Source organism: Impatiens glandulifera, chromosome 7 (assembly GCF_907164915.1).
Source record: "Impatiens glandulifera chromosome 7, dImpGla2.1, whole genome shotgun sequence".
Classification (NCBI taxonomy): domain Eukaryota; kingdom Viridiplantae; phylum Streptophyta; class Magnoliopsida; order Ericales; family Balsaminaceae; genus Impatiens; species Impatiens glandulifera.
The window spans coordinates 44223027-44241903 of record NC_061868.1 but is presented as its reverse complement, the minus strand read 5'-3'; the positions used below and the strand labels follow the sequence as shown (position 1 = coordinate 44241903).

The 18877-nt window shown below is 34.5% G+C and overlaps 4 protein-coding genes across 4 annotated transcripts; 2 read left to right on the top strand and 2 right to left on the bottom strand.

Annotated features, from left to right (window-relative positions):
• Positions 1-3273: 3273 nt before the first annotated feature.
• Positions 3274-4617, bottom strand: LOC124944617 (protein SYM1). Its single transcript, XM_047484917.1, has 4 exons — positions 4203-4617; positions 3887-4121; positions 3691-3815; positions 3274-3588 (listed from the first exon to the last, which is right to left on the bottom strand). Exons 1-4 carry the CDS (start codon positions 4488-4490, stop codon positions 3505-3507), a joined length of 732 nt encoding a protein of 243 aa, XP_047340873.1. The 5' UTR covers positions 4491-4617; the 3' UTR covers positions 3274-3504.
• A 132-nt stretch (positions 4618-4749) lies between these two features.
• Positions 4750-12496, top strand: LOC124944616 (transcription initiation factor TFIID subunit 4b). The gene is made up of 15 exons (XM_047484916.1): positions 4750-4964; positions 5055-5160; positions 5949-6490; positions 6593-6688; positions 6766-6889; positions 6957-7657; positions 10285-10406; positions 10496-10583; positions 10672-10807; positions 10895-10950; positions 11020-11076; positions 11158-11298; positions 11394-11459; positions 11783-12047; positions 12122-12496. Exons 1-15 carry the CDS (start codon positions 4926-4928, stop codon positions 12292-12294), a joined length of 2712 nt encoding a protein of 903 aa, XP_047340872.1. The 5' UTR covers positions 4750-4925; the 3' UTR covers positions 12295-12496.
• Positions 12497-13086: 590 nt separating this feature from the next.
• LOC124945737 (casein kinase II subunit alpha-2-like) lies at positions 13087-18341 on the top strand. Its single transcript, XM_047486226.1, has 9 exons — positions 13087-13332; positions 13798-13927; positions 14255-14449; positions 14803-14960; positions 15971-16061; positions 16148-16213; positions 17599-17681; positions 17762-17894; positions 17984-18341. The coding sequence occupies exons 1-9, from the start codon at positions 13247-13249 to the stop codon at positions 18044-18046; spliced, it is 1005 nt and encodes a 334-aa protein (XP_047342182.1). The 5' UTR covers positions 13087-13246; the 3' UTR covers positions 18047-18341.
• A 7-nt stretch (positions 18342-18348) lies between these two features.
• Positions 18349-18823, bottom strand: LOC124945738 (uncharacterized protein At2g23090-like). The gene is made up of 3 exons (XM_047486227.1): positions 18699-18823; positions 18589-18629; positions 18349-18505 (listed from the first exon to the last, which is right to left on the bottom strand). The coding sequence occupies exons 1-3, from the start codon at positions 18769-18771 to the stop codon at positions 18383-18385; spliced, it is 237 nt and encodes a 78-aa protein (XP_047342183.1). The 5' UTR covers positions 18772-18823; the 3' UTR covers positions 18349-18382.
• Between the last annotated feature and the right edge of the window lie 54 nt (positions 18824-18877).

Below are 18877 nucleotides of genomic sequence, written 5' to 3'. Positions count from 1 at the left end.
TAACTCCTCCTCCAATAATAAAAATATATTCAAATGTGTTTCCAATCATTAGCAGCTTGCGTAGTCACTATCGGTATACCCAATAAGATATTTTTTTCCTTTTTCCTTTTTCCTTTTTCCATATAATACACATAATTCAACCGTCTCACTTATATACCTAAATATCATTTTTACAAGATTTAAATGCAACCTAGTGGGTGAGGCTATTCCAATTGCAAATATCAAGTCTGGTGTCACTCTAGTGATTTGTATTTTGTTGAATCAACTTTATTTCCATTTTCATAATTTTGCATTAAGAACAATTGGATTTTATCAGAATTAAGTTAATTCAAATCTTTCCAAGAGCTCACTTGCTGCTATCTTTGTTTTCCCTTTAAGACCTAAAAAATATTTCATCAACTCAATGTCTATTATCTCAAAATCTTGCATCATAATTTTTTTGAAAACATCACTCATCTATTCACTGCTACTGGTTAAAACCAAATTATCAACGCACAAGCTAACCATCAATATTTTTGCTTCTGAATTTACTTTATTAAACAAAGTTAGTTATATGAATACTTTTCAAAACTTGTTATATGAAATAAACTTCAATTATGCTGAACCAAACCCTTAGAGCTTCTTTCAATCCATAAAAAACATTTCTAATTCGTAAGCTTTGTCTTCCTCCCCATTTTTCTCAAATCCCTTAGGCGGGTCAATAAAAATACTTTCTCAAGTAGTGTTTTTTTATTTAAAGAAATGCACTTTTCACGTCTATTTGATAGAGATTTCACGTTTGTTGAGCATGTATTACAATGATCATATGAATAACATTTTAACGAGCTACATGAACAAATACTTCGTTAGAGTCAATACCCTATTCTTAAGTGTACTCTTTAACGATTAGTCTTGCCTTATGTTTATCAACTTCTCCATACTTATTGAGTTTGATTTTAAAACCCACTTCATTCTAATTGGAAGCTAGTGTAGCTTCCAAGTATTATTTCTCTTTGATGGCTGATATTTTCTTGATTCTTTTCCACTTTGCCATTGAGTACAATTTCTTCCTAAGTGATTGGATCAAAAATAACAAATAAAATCACATCACCCATCCCTCTTCCTTCTGTGTCATTCAAGGTCCTCTAATTCTTCCAGATTACACAATAGGTTGGATTGATGTTACTTTTTTAAAGGAGCTGGAAATAGTAGGTTGATTTGTTGATATTTATTCAGAGGATGAACGAGAGACTTTAACTCCTCTTCATAATAACTTTTTAACATTGAATTATAGAGTTTATATGCCTAATGCCAAGAAATATGTAAATATGACTCTTATCATCAAAATTATGTCTTTTTTTTATGTGAACTAAGGTGTGAACGCAAACAAAAATTTTCAAGTAACTTATAATGATTTATACTACTCCATACTTTTTATGGAGTCAGTTACTGTACTGCACTAGTGTAACTTTTGTTCATCTGATATATACACAAGTCAGTTGCTTCTTTCCATAATTATTTAGGCATTTCTCTTTTTGTTAAATAGTAAATGTTGAGCCTCTTAATTCTCATTTTTTCTTCTTCACAAAACTAGTTGAACTCCTTAGGTGTACATTCTCCACCCATATCGGTACGAAAGCAAGCTAGTTGTAGATAGTTCACTCTCATTTTGATCATTAGCTTTAAGTTCTTAAATTTCTCAAATAAATCAGATTTTTTCACATATAAAATATGCTCATATTTTATTTTTGAATTAAGAAGAACTATAACATGACACTCCCCAGCCATGGTTCCCGCTTCAACTCAAAGCGTTTCTAAATAGAATCGAACCCGTAACCTTTTGGTCTCTTAAGTCGACTCTTATCATTGACTACTTTGGTGGGTTATAATATGCTCATATTTTTTTTTTCTGTAATCATCAATAAAAGTTAGTAAATATATTTTCCTCCATTAGAGACGGTAGTATTATGACTATAAAGGTCTGAGTGAATTAATTGTAGTTTCATTGTGACCCTTCACTTATTTTTTTTTACAGCTTTTTCTTGTGTTGTTTTTCATTAGATAGTGAATGCATATGTCTTCAGAAATATTGATGAAGGGAGTCTTCTACCATCTTTTGAGAATGCATATTTTAAAGATTCTAATAATTATGATGTCCCATTCTTAATTCTATAGTGCCATAACAGAGATTTCTCATCGAAAACTGCTTGAAGATATGTAACTGTTGAGACTTTTTTTTTACTACTTTGGATTTCTCTTCAAGTGTCACCTTCTTAGCATTGATCCTAAAGAGCCTGTTCGAGTTCATCTTTGTGGTCATTATTAATCCATCGAATGGTAGATTTTGCATTCATCATCTAACACAAGAAGCTCCATACTCTTTTGTTGTAGATGACCATACTCAAGAGGTTGAGGAAGTATTTCACTTTGCAACCATTCTTTTTAGTTCTTCTATTTGAGTTTTGCTAAAACGGTCCGCCTCTGTGCGTTCTTCCACATTTTTCTCGATCAGATGCCACATATCCTTTGTCCGATATTGTTTCTCCATTGCATCTCATCTAGTTCACTACAGTCAAAACCTTCACAAAATACTCCTTGATAGTTTCACTCTCCTTCATCTCCAAGATTTTAAATTTGCATCTTAAAGTGTTGAGCAGAGATCTCTTGACCCTCTCAGTGTCCCCAAATTTGCTTTTAAAGACTCCAAACAATCTTAGCTGAATTGCGATCTAAGACTTGTTTAGACAGGTTGAGGAGGTATTTCACTTTGCAATCCTTGTTTTTTAGTTCTTTTATTTGAGTTTCGCTAAGACGGCCCGCCTCTGCGCATTCTTCCACATTTTTCTCGATCAGATGCCACATCTCCTTTGTCCTAAGCAAATTTTCCATCCACTCATTTCAGTGATCATAATGCTTACAAGTGTAGGTGGGTAACCTAACGAGACTACTGTCTTTCTTCTCGTTCATCCTTATGAATCGAATACGTCTTACTTCGCCCTTTCAATTATAAATCAAACCATTGATATGATTCCTCTCTCTTTTGTGAAAGTTGGTGTGGCTCTATACCAATTATAAAAACAATAATCAAAACTTTTCTAACTCATAATGATATTATAATAAAAAGAATCTTAAATACTACAAAATAATAGTTGTCCTACAAAATAGTAAAATAGTAAAGCTAACCCACTACTAAAGAAACTATCAAATACTAACCCACTATTAAAGAAATTATCAAATACTAACCCACTATTTAGAACAAGTCAATAGTAGCATAAATTTAGTCTAACCAACTGAATAAAAAAAACATGTGCTAAACCGTGTTGAGTAATCAGACCAACATTTTATTGAAACAGACCCTAACAAAATATAGGTTCAATTTTATTAATAATACTTAAAGGAACAAGAGATCAAAACAAGACAAGCAATTATATGAGTGCGAACTAAAATCCTAAGATGTTCTTCATAGATTCTTTACCTTTACCTTGTTGCTCCATCATCATCATCCTTTTTTGAGAGATGTATTAATTAATATACAGCTGCTTTCTTCAAGCTTGCCACATATGTCAAATATATGGTCCACAAATATGCAAATGAACTATTAACCAGCGGCTACAGCAACAATAACAAACAGCAGAGGCCCGGAGAGATTCAAGAATCAAAGAAGAAGATGAAATGATTTAAACAAGAAGAAGAAAGTTTATATATTTTTACCTGCAAATGAACAGGAATGACCTTGTAGGTAAGAAAATCACAGAGTGGCCAGAACATTAGACCATTAGCTAAAGTGGGCAGTAAATCTCGTTTCAGACGGGCAACTATTTCCTTATGGTTTTCACCTGAATTTATGCAGAATGTTTAATATCAATAACTAAGCAGGACAAAGTCATGTATTACAGCAGCACCTAACCTTGTAGAGCAGCATTGAAGGAGAAGAATGTTCCATTTAAGCAAGGTCCATAGAGAAGCTGACCCATTGAAATTTTCTTTAAGGTACTTGCTATATCACGCTTGGGAAGGATCCTTGCTACATAGTTGAACCATACATGTTGTGATGGCCCAACACATATCATTCCAAACCCAGCCATCCGCAATGTTCTTACCAAATCATAACTTCCGCCGCCGGTTGGTTCAGATGTGATCATCTTCAATCAATCATTCATTCATTCAATCAATCAAAATCAGATCAAACTGTAATAGTTAAATCTTATATTAGTGTTTCTTACCTGTGAGGTAACATCTGCCGCTGCGTAAATTAGAGATGCACTTATGCTTTTCGTTAAGATTGGCTTTCTTTCGAGCATACCCAAATACCATCCAAGGAAACCCATGTTTGAATTCGAAGAAGAAGATGATGAAGACGAAAATGAATTTGAAGAACGAGGAATTGATCCATAAAAGGAAGGAGCCCGGTTTCTGAAAAGATCAGGACATTTAAAATAGATGGAATTCGAAGAGAGATTGTGAGATGCAAATCTCTTTAAGTATCTGGCATGTTGAATACCCATCATCATCGCTCTTTTGAGTTCTTGTCACACGAATTCGTATAGGGGAAGGATTTGCAGAGAAATAACGCCGCGAACTCGGAGCAAATTGAGGAGATTATCTGGGATTTTGAACTAACTCTCTGACTGAGCCTTCTTCTTCTTCCCATTTATAATTATAATTTAAAATAACAAAGTTCAGGGTAAAATGTGAAATAGATGATAGATTGAGGGTGACAAAAAAAAAACAATCTTTATTCCTTCTATCGTCCCAGGCTACCTTATAAAATCAAAGACGAAGAACCCTTTAGTTTGTTCGTTGAATCGAGGAACTTTGCGTGTTTTTGTTCCTTCCTGTATCTGGATCGATTGTTAACGACTACCAGATTATCTTCTAAGGCCGCAATCTCAATCGATCAGTATCTTGATTCCTGACCTATCTTCTCCAACTTTTGATACACAACAATGGATCCTTCAATTATGAAGCTCCTTGAAGAAGACGAGGTTCACTCTCTGTCTATTTCTCCCATCTCCATTCACAAACTCTCGTGCTTTATTTGGATAATAAAAGTTGGGTTTTTTTTATTGACCTAGGACGAGACAATGCATTCGGGCGCGGAGGTGGATGCGTTCACTGCTGCTCTGAACAGGGATATAGAAGGGGACACGTCTGCCTCTCAGCCATCTGATTCAGACGGTGGTAATTACGGGATTAACAACTTCTTTATTTATGTTCTTGGGAAAAGTGAAATCACTTATGGGGTTACGTTCTTCCTTTATGGATTAATTCATTCAGCAAGAAATTTTGGCATGTCTAAGATAGAGATTCATTATCAAAATCTTATTCAGGGATGGTTTTCATTTTTTCAAAGAGTGAAATCAATTAGAGCTAAATTTTTTAGAAAATCAAAGTGATATGGGTTATGCCAGCTACAGTGAAAAAGTTTTTAATGTCCAGGATCATGAGTTTCCCAAGTTCTTATGCAAAAAAGGGTTTAAACTTGATCTCAATAGTTTGTTTGTTTGGAAAGAACGCAATAAGTAGATTGTTTGAACTTTGAAGGTAAAAGAATTGAACACTCTCGAGACCTAAGGATTCAGTAGTGAAGTGGTTGTTTAGATTAACACAAAGAAAGTTAAAACATGGGTTTTGGCTATAATAGACTTTCTTGACACTCTCTTTCTTTGCATTGATGTTATTCAATTGAGAATAGAAGATCAAAACTATACTAGAACCAATCTGATAGTATATAGTTAGAAACGTTGATTGTTCTTATTGAAATTGTGCCTCACGGCTAAAGAACTCTGAACGTGCTCTTTTATGATGGAATATTTTTCAGAGGGTATTGGAATAAAGATGCAGAACTTATGATTTTCTGAGTTATGCATGTTTTTTTATTCTTATATATCATCTATATTTACTTCTATGTACTTTTGAATAAATCTCTTCAATGGTTTGATATGCTTAACATGCTGACTTTAAAACAGCCATGTCTCAAGGTAACAATCAGCTAATTCCACAGTGGCAATCTTCTAGCCAGGGAGATCCTGTCAATAATCAAAGTCATCCAGGTTCGAATAAATTCTTTTCGATGGAACAGCTTCCACCCAAAATGGAGCTGCATCAACAAGAACCTGTCATGGATAATCAACAACAACAACAACAACAACAACAAACAATTGCAGCACATGAGCTTAGTCACAGCTCTATGCAGCAGCAACCACAAGACTCTTACCAATTACAACTCCCACAAAGTGCTCTTCCATTTTCTCACAAGATGGGTGTATCAAACTTGGATAGGAATTCTATGCATATAAGAGAACCAGAGAGAGGCCCTAAACCACAGGTTGATCCACAGTTGACAAATCTACAGAAGATGCACAATCAACCGGCTATACCAACAGAGCAGGCAACAAATCCAAATAATCGTAGCAAACAGGTTCCATTTGGGTTATTGCTGCCAGTTATATTACCTCAATTAGACAAAGATAGAGCTATGCAGCTTCAAACTCTTTATCTTAAATTAAGGGTCAGTGGATCTCTCACATTCCTTCCTCATGCTTGTTTCTTTTTATTGGCATTATCTATTTATCCACTCTATCTTAAATGGTTACTGCATGTATTCTTCTAGAAAAATGAAATTACCAAGGATGGATTTGTCCGGCATATGAGAGCTATTATAGGGGACCAAATGCTCAGGATGGCTGTGCTTAAGTTGCAAACACAAGTAAGTGGAGGAGACTCACAATTCATTAAAAAAGTCTCCATCTTCATCTATATTATTAATAAATTTTGTGGATACAGGCTGCTCGAAACTCACAGACTTCCCCAAACCCCTTTTCATCACAATCGCAAAATGCAAATATGACTTCCATGGGTTCTAACCAGGGAACTGTTCCCCAGTCATTTGCTCAACTTCATCAAAAAGGTATTAGTGCCCTTTTATTTCCTCATAATTGTATATCATAAGACTGATCAATGCAAGGAAATTCCAGATAGCAATATACAGAAATCCCAAGAAATGGATCGTCAAGCAGACACCCATGGCATGCCAGTGAGCCAGATGTCCACATCCAGTTTGAGTAATTTAAATCAAGAAAGAGAGCGCCCTGTGAACCCAATGCAGGGATTTGGCAAGCAACAGCAACAACATTTACACTTTTCGCAACAGACTTTTCCTATGTATGGAAGTTCAGTTAATAACTATCATTCATTTTCTGGCGCAAACGCTAATGCAACACCAGCTTCTCTCAAACAACAGTCTCATGATCCGCCAATGAGGCAAAATCCAGTTCACCAAAACATTGGTACGCCTCAATTAGGGGGTGCATCTCAGTCCATGAGTACAATGAATATGCCCAAATTTGAGAGACAAATTCCTCTTAGTGATACAAAAAGAGTTCAGGGTGGAACTTTTTCTCCACTGACAAATAATTCAAGCTTGCAACAGAAAAGCGTCTCTCCACAACCACCAATGAATTTTGTTAAACAAGAGCCAGTTGATCAGATGAATGAACAACAAAAGTCTCAATTGTCTAACTCACAAGGGTTATCTTCTTTTCCTCCTCCACATGTAGAACATGGTGATGCAGTTTCGGGAACGTCAAAGGACGAATTGTTTGAGATGCAATCCTCAAAGGGTGGTTTCCCAACTTCTATGGGTATAATGCCCTCTAAGCCACCATCTCAACTGGAGGTTAGTAGCCTGTAATCTTGTTTCATTCACTTACAATACTATTTTCTTTTTTCACTGGCTGAGGTCCTGGTCTGTGGCCAGTGGAACATAAGCATATGATAAGAATTAAAGTATTAGTTGTTTTTTATGTTAAACTGTTAGGTATTTATAAGTAATAGCTAAGTGTTCACCTACTTTTTAAGGCATATATTACTTTAGTTGCTACAGTCCTTCATCTTTCAAAATTTACAGTTTTATTCTATCTTTGTAGTATACTCATGAAGATTCTCTTTAGTATCAAGTACGTGTTATGGTTTTCAAATATTACACATGAAGACAAAGAGAAAGGTCGCAACTGATGAACCTTGACCGACTCACGCCGAGGACACGTGACTCAATCTTAATTCCAAATAGTTCAGTCGTCCTTTATTATCTGCTTATTGTCTTTATTTTAATTAGTAACTAGACTTAGACTCACTTAGTTAGCCCACTTATAGAATTTCAATATTAAAAGCCCACTGATAGATTAGCTCACACTCGGAATGAGTATTATAAATAGACACAAGTTAGAAGAAATTAGTTTAGTCTTGAAGACTGGGTTCTGTTTTCTCATCTCCATTCTGGATTTATCTTTCGTAATTTCTCTATCTTTCTGGATTTATAATACAATTACAGCAATTTTAAGTTACTTTGTATCTATTCTATTTTCTATGTACATCAGTATCATTTAACATTTTGGGGTTCAAATAATCAAAATACAGTACATCATGCAGAAGCTGAGAGAGAATAAATAAGACTTCTTTATTTCGAAATAGAATTAAAAAAGAGTACATAGAGTAGCCTTATGTATACAACTAGTTATCAAGTCTAAGGATATAGCTTAACTCCTATAATTTATAGGAACATCCCAGATAAATATATCAACTAGAATTAGTTTTACTAGACAATTATAATAAGATAATTTTATACTTCGGGTTGTACAAAATATACATGTCCAAATTGCAATTCAGTTATCAAATTTAGATATTGGTAATTGTTTAATGAAGATGTCAACATTTTGTCCTTTTCTTCTTGGGGAAAGTCATTGCCTTAGTTAAATAAATAAAAAGCCCAATGACACTTACAATGAGAAGTAAGAAAAATGATACCCATCATGCTGAGTATCACAAAAGAAAGAAAGCACTATCTCAACATGAATACATGTGGGAGTGTTGTCCTTTAGTAGATATGTAAGAGAGTTTAACCCTTCTTCTTTCGCTCTTTTGCAAAATGAAGTGCTTGTCTATCTTCACATGCTTTGTCGGTGACGATGGGCCGAATTCTTAGCCATACCAATTACACACTTAGGTAGCTCATTGATTAGTTTAGTATCTCTCAGTTTCAAATTCCTTCACAAATTCTCAATGTGAATGATCTTAGTTCTGATTCAACATTGCTCCGTGAAACAACAAATTCTTGCTCTTACACGCAACTAAATTTCTCTACACAAACAAAAATAACCAAAAAATGATCTTCTGCCTAGTATGTTGCTGTAAATGTTTGTCCTCTTTGCTTCATTGTTCTCCTAAGTAGTAATCTCTTTACTGGTGTTAATTTCAGATGCCTTATGATTTTATACTGTCTCTATGTGTTCTACAATAGAATTATTCATGAATTGACTTTTTGAACTCACTACATGTATGTGAGAGAAATTGATTACATACCAGTCTTTGATATCTCTTCCCTTGTCCACTGAAGAAATGTATTGCTCTGCCCCCAATTTCTTATTTGGGTCCATATGGGGTGTTTACTAGTTTGCATCCTAACATTCATATTTCATTCAACAAGTCCATAGTATATTTTCTTTGAGTCACACTTGTGTCTTCGTTTGATGTAGCATCTTGCCAGGGTCTTAAATCTCAAATTTTGAGCTAATTTATGTTTTTTTCCCTAAATTCTCTTTTTGAGTTGAATGTTTAAAAAATAATGTGGTTGGTTTGACTATTCCTGCACTCACATTTGATCATAAAAGTAGCAAATTTGCCAAAACATGCACTTGGAGACTGCTTACCATAGAGTGCTTTCTACAACATACAAACTTGTTTTTTGGCCCAGCATGTCCTACTTGAGCGGTACTTCCATATATACACATTTTTTCAGCTCTCATTTAGGTTGGTGTCATGATTAATAACAGTTTGCTGCAATCGACAGTAGAACCTGTATAGTATTGAGTTTAGCAGCTAGAACAAATGTCTCTTGATACTCAACGCCATATGTTTGTTTGATAGGATTGTTTAGGAACCAGTCTAGTCTTCAGCCTTTCCACTTCTTCGTTTATCTTTATTTGATGCTAAAGTTTGTATTCTTTCTGTTAGTTTGTTAGTAATGATCTGATAATAATTGTTAAGTCTGTTAGGAAGGTAAGCTGTTAGTATAGGTAATCAATTGGGATATGAATTAGGTGTCTGTTTTGTTAGCATAATAACTGAAAGTTCGTAATGTTAATCCGTTAGTTTATTAGTTATGATCTGTAAGTAATTGTTAGTCTGTTAGGAAGGTAAGCTGTTAGTATAGCTGTATAGATAGACTACAAGCTATTGAATAATTTTAAAATCTGTTGTTTCAGGTCATGACCTAAATATTAATATGTTGCTGTTTTGTGTTATCAGCTAAGTTCCAGGATGCCACCTTCAAGTGGGCCTGGAGGAATTTCTAAGACTCCATTGAAGAAGCCAATTGTAGGGCAAAAGAAACCACTTGAATCACTCGTATCATCACCGCCTTTATCAAGGTGACTAGATTTTGAAGGCCATTTAATTTTCTCTTTTCCCATTCATTTTGATGATTTCTTTGTCATGGTTTAATGTGTTTCACTCTCAGTAAGAAGCAAAAAGTATCAGGTGGCTTCTTGGATCAAAGCATTGAACAACTCAATGATGTGACTGCTGTCAGTGGAGTGAATCTTCGGGTATGACAAAAAATATATGATACTTTATACAACCCAGGAACCAACTAGAATCTTATAGTCCATTGTCTTGTACTTCCATTTCAATTAGGAAGAGGAAGAACAATTATTTTCTGGACCTAAGGAAGACAGTCGAGCTTCAGAAGCATCTCGAAGAGTTGTGCAAGAAGAGGAAGAAAAACTCATTTTGCAGAAAATTCCTCTCCAGAAGAAGTTGGCAGATATTGGTTAATAACTTTTATTGGACTTTTATATTCCAATGTATTTGGTTTGTAGCAAACAGTTCTATAATTGGTTTTCCCTCTTCATGGCAGCTGTAAAATGTGGTGTTAAGGGTATAAGCAATGATGTTGAGCGATGTTTGTCGTTGGTGAGACTTTATCCCCTTTTTTATGTCGCCATTTTTGCTCACCCTTATCTAACATGGTGATATGGTCAGTGTGTAGAGGAAAAAATGCGTGGCCTGATAAGTAATCTGATCAGACTGTCTAAGCAGGTAAAAGGTCTTGGTTGTCTTTCTATTTTTCAAGAGAGGAACTTGTTTCAAGTGACTTATGGTTTATCAAAACATATTCAGCGGGTCGATGTTGAGAAGTCGAGGCATCGCACTGTTGTAACTTCTGATGTTCGGCAACAGATCATGTCAATGAATAAGAAAGCTAGGGAAGAATGGGAGAAGAAACAGGCTGAAGCAGAAAAGCTTCAAAAGCAAAATGATGTCAGTTTCTTGTTTATTATTTCGCTTTGTAAATCTTCTTTTAGCAAAGATGTCTCTGAATTCCTTTTCTTCTTTATTGTTATTATTTTATACAGACAGAAGGAGGTGCTGGAACTGATGGCGACAAAGACAAGGATGATGGACGCGGGAAATCAATCAAGGTATATATTTTTAATGTTTTTTTAACACAACTAAGTGTTTGCTTAGGTTTGCACGAGATGAGATTATTTCGATTTGATAGGAAACTAGCTTTATCTGATGTTTTCTTTTCTTTTTTTGCTTTCTTGCTCGTGTTATCAAATGCATCTTGGGTTCTTTCTTCTTTTATATAAAAAGTTGATATTTTTCAAAAAAGAAATCAATCACTTAAAATTCAGATTATTCCAACACTGGATTAAACTGCACCTTAAAATTTAGTATCAGCATTGACAAGAACAAGTTTTCTTAGCAAAAAAGATCATAGTGATATTCTTATCGAAATCAGGTTAACAAAGAGGAAGACGATAAAATGAGAACAACAGCAGCAAATGTGGCTGCACGTGCTGCAGCAGGTGGAGACGACATGTTATCAAAGTGGCAACTAATGGCTGAGCAGGCTAGACAGAAACGCGAAGGAGTAAGTGATGTAGCCTCCGGTTCACAGCCAACTAAAGAGTTGAGCAGCAATACACCATCATCTTCTGGTAAAACTAGTAGAGATAGTCAAGACGGAGAAAATAGGGGCCAGTCAGCTACTACCTCCACATCTGGTAAGCCTGCTCTTTAAAAATATTATTACATTTTCTAATCTGTTTCATAGTCTAATGAACGAATGAATGAATAGGACTGGGTAGAAAATTTGGTCGGAGCTCTGTTTTTGTTCCGCAGCAGAAAGTGGTGCGCACTATCTCAATTAAGGACGTAATCGCTGTACTTGAAAGAGAGCCCCAGATGGCAAAATCTACCCTCATGTATCGGTTATATGACAAGGCTGGTTCCGATCCTGCAACAGAGTAATCTAGTCTTTTGGAGGATCTTCCTGTCTTTAGATCTAGATCGTTACAAATTGGTGAACTTTAAGGAGAATCACTGTACTATTTGTTTTTATGTAAGTTTGTGATTTTTATTATCTTATTAGCAGGTCATGAAAAGTAAATCATTATGTAGCTCAATTAGTAAAAGTCGCGATTAAGAAATCAAATATCACACATTTAATTCACATAGTTTGGCTTTATATTCTTTGAAATTCGGATTATTTGAAAATTACAACACCTGTAAATTTCATTAGAACTCCAATTTCAAATTGATTGAAATAGAAACATTTTGAATGAGTTTAGAGTTTAGTTAATAATTGTGATATTGATATTATAATAATTTTAATGAAAATATATAATGGCAAGATGTGAGAAAGTGATTTTTTCAGTTTTATAAAGTTTTTTTATAAAAAATGTTTTTACTGAATATAAAAAAATAAAATCATTTTGTAGTTACAGATAAAGTAATGTTAAATTTTAAATAAATGTTGGTTGAATTTTAATTATTTAAATAATCAAATATTATTTTACTCTCAATTTTTTAAATTTATTAATTAAAATATTTTTTATTTTATTTTTATATATTAATACTTTTAACATTTTTTATCATAAAAAACACTTTTCTAAATCATCACGAATGCACTAAAAATCCTTAAAAAAAACTAAAAATCCAAATATCGAAGAATCTTAGTGAGAGAGGAGTTCGGCTTTGACCAGTAAGCCGATAGTGTTTCGGGCCGAATCCCAGGCCCCATATTTATACACCTGCAGAAGTGCGAGAAGAGAAGAGAAGTTACCATTCCAAGTACCAAAGAAAGAATCTTCAGATCGTCAGCCATCCTACCGATCAAAATAATATATATTATTGTTTCTTCCCTGAGTTTTAAGGGTTCATCTTCTTCGCGCTAACGAACGACTTCGAGCTGTAGAGAAGGATGTCAAGGGCTCGGGTATATGCCGATGTAAACGTTCACCGTCCCCGGGAGTACTGGGAGTACGAGTCTCTCATCGTGCAGTGGGGGTAACAGCGATTATCCCTTTCTCTCTATCGATTTTGATTTCATATGGGTGGTAGGGAGTGAGTTATCTCGACAATTTTTTTCAGGGTTGTAAAGAAAGTATCTGTCTTGTGTTTGTTTTGTGATGCTTACGGACGGAAGTAGTTAAAATGATCATTTTTATGTTAAATGCCCTAGGTGGGGATTGGAGGAACTTTAAGGTCTAAGAACATGGATTCTCTATTGTTTTATTGAGGTTATAAAGTATCAATATGTGTTTTTTTGAACTGGGATATATTCATTTAAGGGGATGAATCAAACCAACCATTGGTTCTTCTGAGTTGTTTCCCTTGTGGTTTCTTTGTTTCTGAATTAATCAATTTGTGAAAGAGGGATCAATTTATGTAAATGGGGAAGCATGTTTGCATCTATTCAACAGTTTTTATTGCAATTGATATCAAACTTCCTCTCCATGTTTTAAAATACAGGGATCAAGATGATTATGAGGTTGTTAGAAAGGTTGGAAGAGGAAAGTACAGTGAAGTTTTTGAAGGCATAAATGTCACAAATAATGAAAAATGTGTCATCAAGATCCTTAAGCCTGTGAAAAAGAAGAAGGTAAGTCAGCGATCTTACAATCTACTTCAGTTGGTAATTAGTAGTAAGTTGATTGTCCGGTTTAGTATTTTTGATATGCCGTCATCTGCTTTCATACTTTGCTTGTTAGTGAATTTGAGAAAGTTGCATTTGCATATATTCTGATTACCTGCGGATGATGTAGCTGTTTATACATTCAATGAACAATCATGCATGTTCACAGAAGTTATAGAATCTTAGAAAGAAGCCAATATTACATGTATTATGGTTCTGCATGTGTGAGATGTCCAGACTTAGTCCGTTTACTTACATCCCTTTGTATTCTTTTCTTATAAATGTCTTGTGCAGATAAAACGAGAAATACAAATACTTCAGAATCTTTGTGGAGGCCCAAATATAGTGAAGCTTTTTGACATTGTAAGAGATCAACACTCAAAGACTCCAAGCTTAATTTTTGAATATGTCAACAGTACAGACTTCAAAGTTCTATACCCAACACTGACAGACTACGATATACGTTACTACATCTATGAGCTCCTCAAGGTATGTTTAACCTTTAAACTCTAATGTGCAACTTTTTCAAATGATCACCAAATGTGTGGAGAACAAACATTTGTTTTTTTGTTTACTCTTTCTTCCTCAACTGAACTATTAGACCAAATTGTATTTGTCAACCAGGAACACTCACTGTATTCAAGTAGCATGCAATTTAGTTTGTAATGCCTACCATTATTTTTGTCTTTATGTTATGGGGCTTACTAGTTCATGTTCCTAAAATTTTATGCTTTGAATATTGAAATTTAAGTACCTTATTTAGTGACAGAAAAGATCAAAAGCATTTGTCTATCTGCTGATATCAAGACATTGTTTCTGCTTAATTGTTGTGAAAACTGCAGGCTTTAGATTATTGCCATTCTCAAGGCATAATGCACAGGGATGTCAAGCCTCATAATGTTATGATTGACCACGAGCTAAGAAAACTTCGCTTGATTGATTGGGGACTTGCTGAGTTCTACCATCCAGGAAAAGAGTACAATGTCCGAGTCGCTTCAAGGTAGTTAACTATCCATAGAAATGTAAAAAAATTGTTTTTATATGGTTGTTAAATTCTACCATCCAGGAAAAGAGTATATCGTTGGAGTCGCTCCAAGGCAGTTATTCATAGAGTATAGTGTTTCATGTGGTTCGTCTGTTTTATCATGCATATAAGCTACGGAATCTATTAACTCACATGATCAAATAAATATCATGTCCTTTCTCTTTTAATGAGGAGATGCTTGAGAGGGATTTGCAGATCGTAATACCCAAAACCTACTAAATGTTCCCCATTGCATACTTGGAACTATCCACAATTCTTCTATCTGTGCACATAATTACCTATGACTGAATATTGGATTCTTAATTATTTTAATTGTAAAGACAAGTTCATACATATTTTAAACTACTTTAGATTGCAAGCTTACATTTAAAATTATTTTACTTCAAGGGCCTTTTAGTGAAAGACTAGATGCTCCAGTCAACCATCATATTATCTACTGTAGAAACTGAATTTAAGTTTTAATTATAGCAACTTTCTCAAAGCAAATAAAGTTGGGGAGCCTATTAGCTAAGGCTTTCCATGACTGCCTAAATACTCAGGTTTTCTATTTTGGCTCTAAATCAAAGGATGAGTTACAGTTGTCCTTGTGGTAATGTTTGCAACCCACCTTTTGCCAGGTTACTGACACATGGCCAATATGTTATTGTAACTTTCTTTAGTTTTCTAGTTTAAAGATTGCATGTTTGATCAGTCAATAGTTATCTCATCTTAGCCTTGAGTTGAACTTCTCTGACATCTGTACTTCTTGAATGGAATCCTTTACTGTCAGATGTATGCCTCAATATAAAAGAATGTTAAATTTGGAATTCATTTATTAAGAAACGTTTATTCCTTATGCTTACAAAGTATTGAAATAGTACATTGCAGTCAATCACATGTATATTGTTTTACAGGGTTGTTACGAAAATATCAACTTTTTATGTAGCAGTTATTCATGTTCATCTCTAAGATCTTGTATCATTCAGGTATTTCAAGGGTCCTGAACTTCTTGTGGATTTGCAAGATTATGACTATTCTTTGGACATGTGGAGTCTGGGCTGTATGTTTGCAGGAATGGTGAGGGATTGTACAGTGTTCTGTATTTTAGCTACAATTATTAATGACAATATCCATCATGGACAATTATTTTTCTTACTCTGCAGATCTTCCGCAAAGAACCATTTTTCTATGGTCATGATAACCGTGATCAGCTTGTTAAGATTGCCAAGGTACTGCACCTATTTTTATATACCTTTTTAGGTTAATGTTCATTATCTAATATTTACTCTTTTGGAAATCTTTGTCAACATATTTACATATTTGGGCTTGGCACTTCCTTTCTATAACTTCTTAGCTGCCCTATGTGCAGTGAGTAAACAATTTCTTAACTTGACACCCATTTTGTCATTTAAACTAACTCAAACCCAAAACTGCTGAATACATTGAGGGAACCATACTCATGTTTCACAATTGTTCATTTTTTTGCTGCACCAAAAGTTTTTCATGAAAGGAGTATTCCACATGAATTAATTAAGCCCATACCAGGAATTTGGGTGAGCTATACTTTCTAAGTTCCAGAAGTAGCTACTTCATTAATGTTGGTAGAGCTTCAAGGCCCGAGTTATATTTGGTTTTCTTGGAAGTATCCTTATTTAGGTTTCTCACATTTTTGCTTCTAAGCATGATGTTTTTTCCTTCTACCAAGAAAAGTCTTGGCCAAATCAGCTTGCTTAGCAAATTATCCACTCAAATAAATTTTTTTCTCAATTATGTGGGATCGAATATATAGATCACTCAACTCCATTTAGTTTTTCTATGCTATATCCTGTCTAAGTACTTCTAGGTTTTCAATTTTGATTGCCCCTTCTCATATTTATTGCTTCTACAGGCAAACAAACTATTGTCTTATTGGAGCTTTTGTGTGCTTGTTTCTGTTTTTTTTTTCCTTTTAGGTTCATCCTAACAGATATTACAGGTTATTTATTTGGCTCTCCTAATTGAATTGGTATTTTTTTTTTCTTTCTATATAGTAGGGCCTTACTCCTGGTTTTTACAGTCCAATAGGTTATGTACAGGAGGTTGTTCTCTTCAGTGTTTATAAATGCTAGTTGACCAAAAAGTTGTTGAGAAATGAGAATACTGTTAACGAGTAAAACTTTTTCTGCTTCTGTTTTTAATTTTCGTAGTTGCTAATTGTATCCTAGTATAATTTTTGAAGTTTTATCCACTTTTGGAAAGATTGCATGTGGTATTCATTTTTGTCATGTCATCCGTTTTATATAATGTCCTCCCTAAGTCATAGAGTTCCAATCTTCCTTCATATCATGTTAATTTCAGTATAATCAAATTTAGCTTACTTCTGGTATCAAATGTAGATTATGTGAGATTCAGGCATGCTCTTCTATTTTGTTAATTGCATAGAATATGATGATAGAGATCTATATAGTTCGAATTAAACAAAAGTTATTAACAGGGCTCATCTATTCTAGGTTTGTTTGTAAAAGGAGCCAGCCACTTTTGCATACAGTGAGCTGTGTTATGAGAGATCAAACACTGAAAATTAGTTTAGTGGATGTTATTTAGTTTTGATGGTGATTATGTGTGTTGTTGGCAGGTGTTAGGTACGGATGAATTGAAGACATATTTGAACAAGTATCATCTAGAACTTGATCCTCAGCTTGATGCTCTTGTTGGAAGGTAATGAAAGATTAATGGGGTTTCTTTTGATTCCACCCTAATCACACACACACTTGTAATGGTATTTTATTCGGTTGCAGGCATAGCAGGAAGGCCTGGTCTAGATTTGTTAATGCAGAGAACCAACATCTTGTTTCACCTGAAGCCATTGATTTCTTAGACAAGCTTTTGCGTTATGATCATCAAGATAGGCTAACAGCAAAAGAAGCAATGGTATGTAAAATAATTGATGTGATATGTGAATGATATTATGTGATTGATCGATCCACTAATAATAATAATGGTGGAATCTAACCAACCAGGCTCACCCATATTTTCATCAAGTGAGGGCTGCAGAAACTAGCAGGATGAGAATGCAACAATGATAAATAGATAGAGAGATGCTTCAAAGATAGTGTTTTGTTTTACCTTATTATTATTACTGGTTTGATTGTTTGATTTAATGTGAATACTAGAACAGACTGCTATTTTTTTTTTCATTGGATTTATCATCTCTATAGTCAGTCTTTGACAATATGTTTTATATGTGTCATGTTTGTAATCTAAGAAAGAAGCATTAGCAAAATTGATTTAAGATTGAACAAACAGGGATAACTTATATATATATGTATGTATACATATACTACAAGGATGATGATTTATATATATACATATTTGAGATTGGTCTGGTCTGGTCTGATAGAGAGTTATGATGATAGGTTTCATTTGTTGTTGAGATGAGGGAAACATGTTTGAAGACCGGTTTTAGGGTGTTTGGCGTCTGCGTGTTCCTTGCACTTCACTTCAGTTGTGGTGCACATGAATGTCTGCATGCATATCTTGCACTGCAATACAAACAAACAAACTATTAATTATGGGTTTAAACTTTAAACCCCAATCCAATTAATGAAGAAGACGATGAATTTGCCTGAATAGACATGGCTTTCTTGTTGTTCTCAAGTTGACTTCCTGTTGTTCAAAACAAACAAACGAATTAAGCCACCATCGATAGATAACATAAGAAATCAAAAAACACACCTTTGTTTCCTTTCAACTTTTCGATGTTCTTCTCTCGAGCCATCCTCGATTTCTGCCCGTTGCCTCCTCCCATTGCTGCTTCTTCTTCTTCAGCAAATTCTGATTCTTCATTTTATAAATACAGAAAGTAACCGGCACTGTATGTATGGCCAAGCGATGAGAGCTTAAATGCATAATAA

Coding starts and splice junctions, on each gene's coding strand:
- LOC124944617 (XM_047484917.1), bottom strand. CDS start 4,490: ATGATGATGGGTATTCAACATGCCAGATACTTAAAGAGATTTGCATCT. Junction 4,122..4,202: donor CGGCAGATGTTACCTCACAG/GTAAGAAACACT, acceptor GATTGATTGAAG/ATGATCACATCTGAACCAAC. Junction 3,816..3,886: donor CTTCAATGCTGCTCTACAAG/GTTAGGTGCTGC, acceptor GCATAAATTCAG/GTGAAAACCATAAGGAAATA.
- LOC124945738 (XM_047486227.1), bottom strand. CDS start 18,771: ATGGGAGGAGGCAACGGGCAGAAATCGAGGATGGCTCGAGAGAAGAAC. Junction 18,630..18,698: donor AAAGTTGAAAGGAAACAAAG/GTGTGTTTTTTG, acceptor TTTGAACAACAG/GAAGTCAACTTGAGAACAAC. Junction 18,506..18,588: donor AGAAAGCCATGTCTATTCAG/GCAAATTCATCG, acceptor TTTGTATTGCAG/TGCAAGATATGCATGCAGAC.
- LOC124944616 (XM_047484916.1), top strand. CDS start 4,926: ATGGATCCTTCAATTATGAAGCTCCTTGAAGAAGACGAG. Junction 6,491..6,592: donor CTCTTTATCTTAAATTAAGG/GTCAGTGGATCT, acceptor GTATTCTTCTAG/AAAAATGAAATTACCAAGGA. Junction 10,407..10,495: donor TCATCACCGCCTTTATCAAG/GTGACTAGATTT, acceptor TTTCACTCTCAG/TAAGAAGCAAAAAGTATCAG.
- LOC124945737 (XM_047486226.1), top strand. CDS start 13,247: ATGTCAAGGGCTCGGGTATATGCCGATGTAAACGTTCACCGTCCCCGG. Junction 14,450..14,802: donor ACATCTATGAGCTCCTCAAG/GTATGTTTAACC, acceptor TGAAAACTGCAG/GCTTTAGATTATTGCCATTC. Junction 16,062..16,147: donor GCTGTATGTTTGCAGGAATG/GTGAGGGATTGT, acceptor CTTACTCTGCAG/ATCTTCCGCAAAGAACCATT.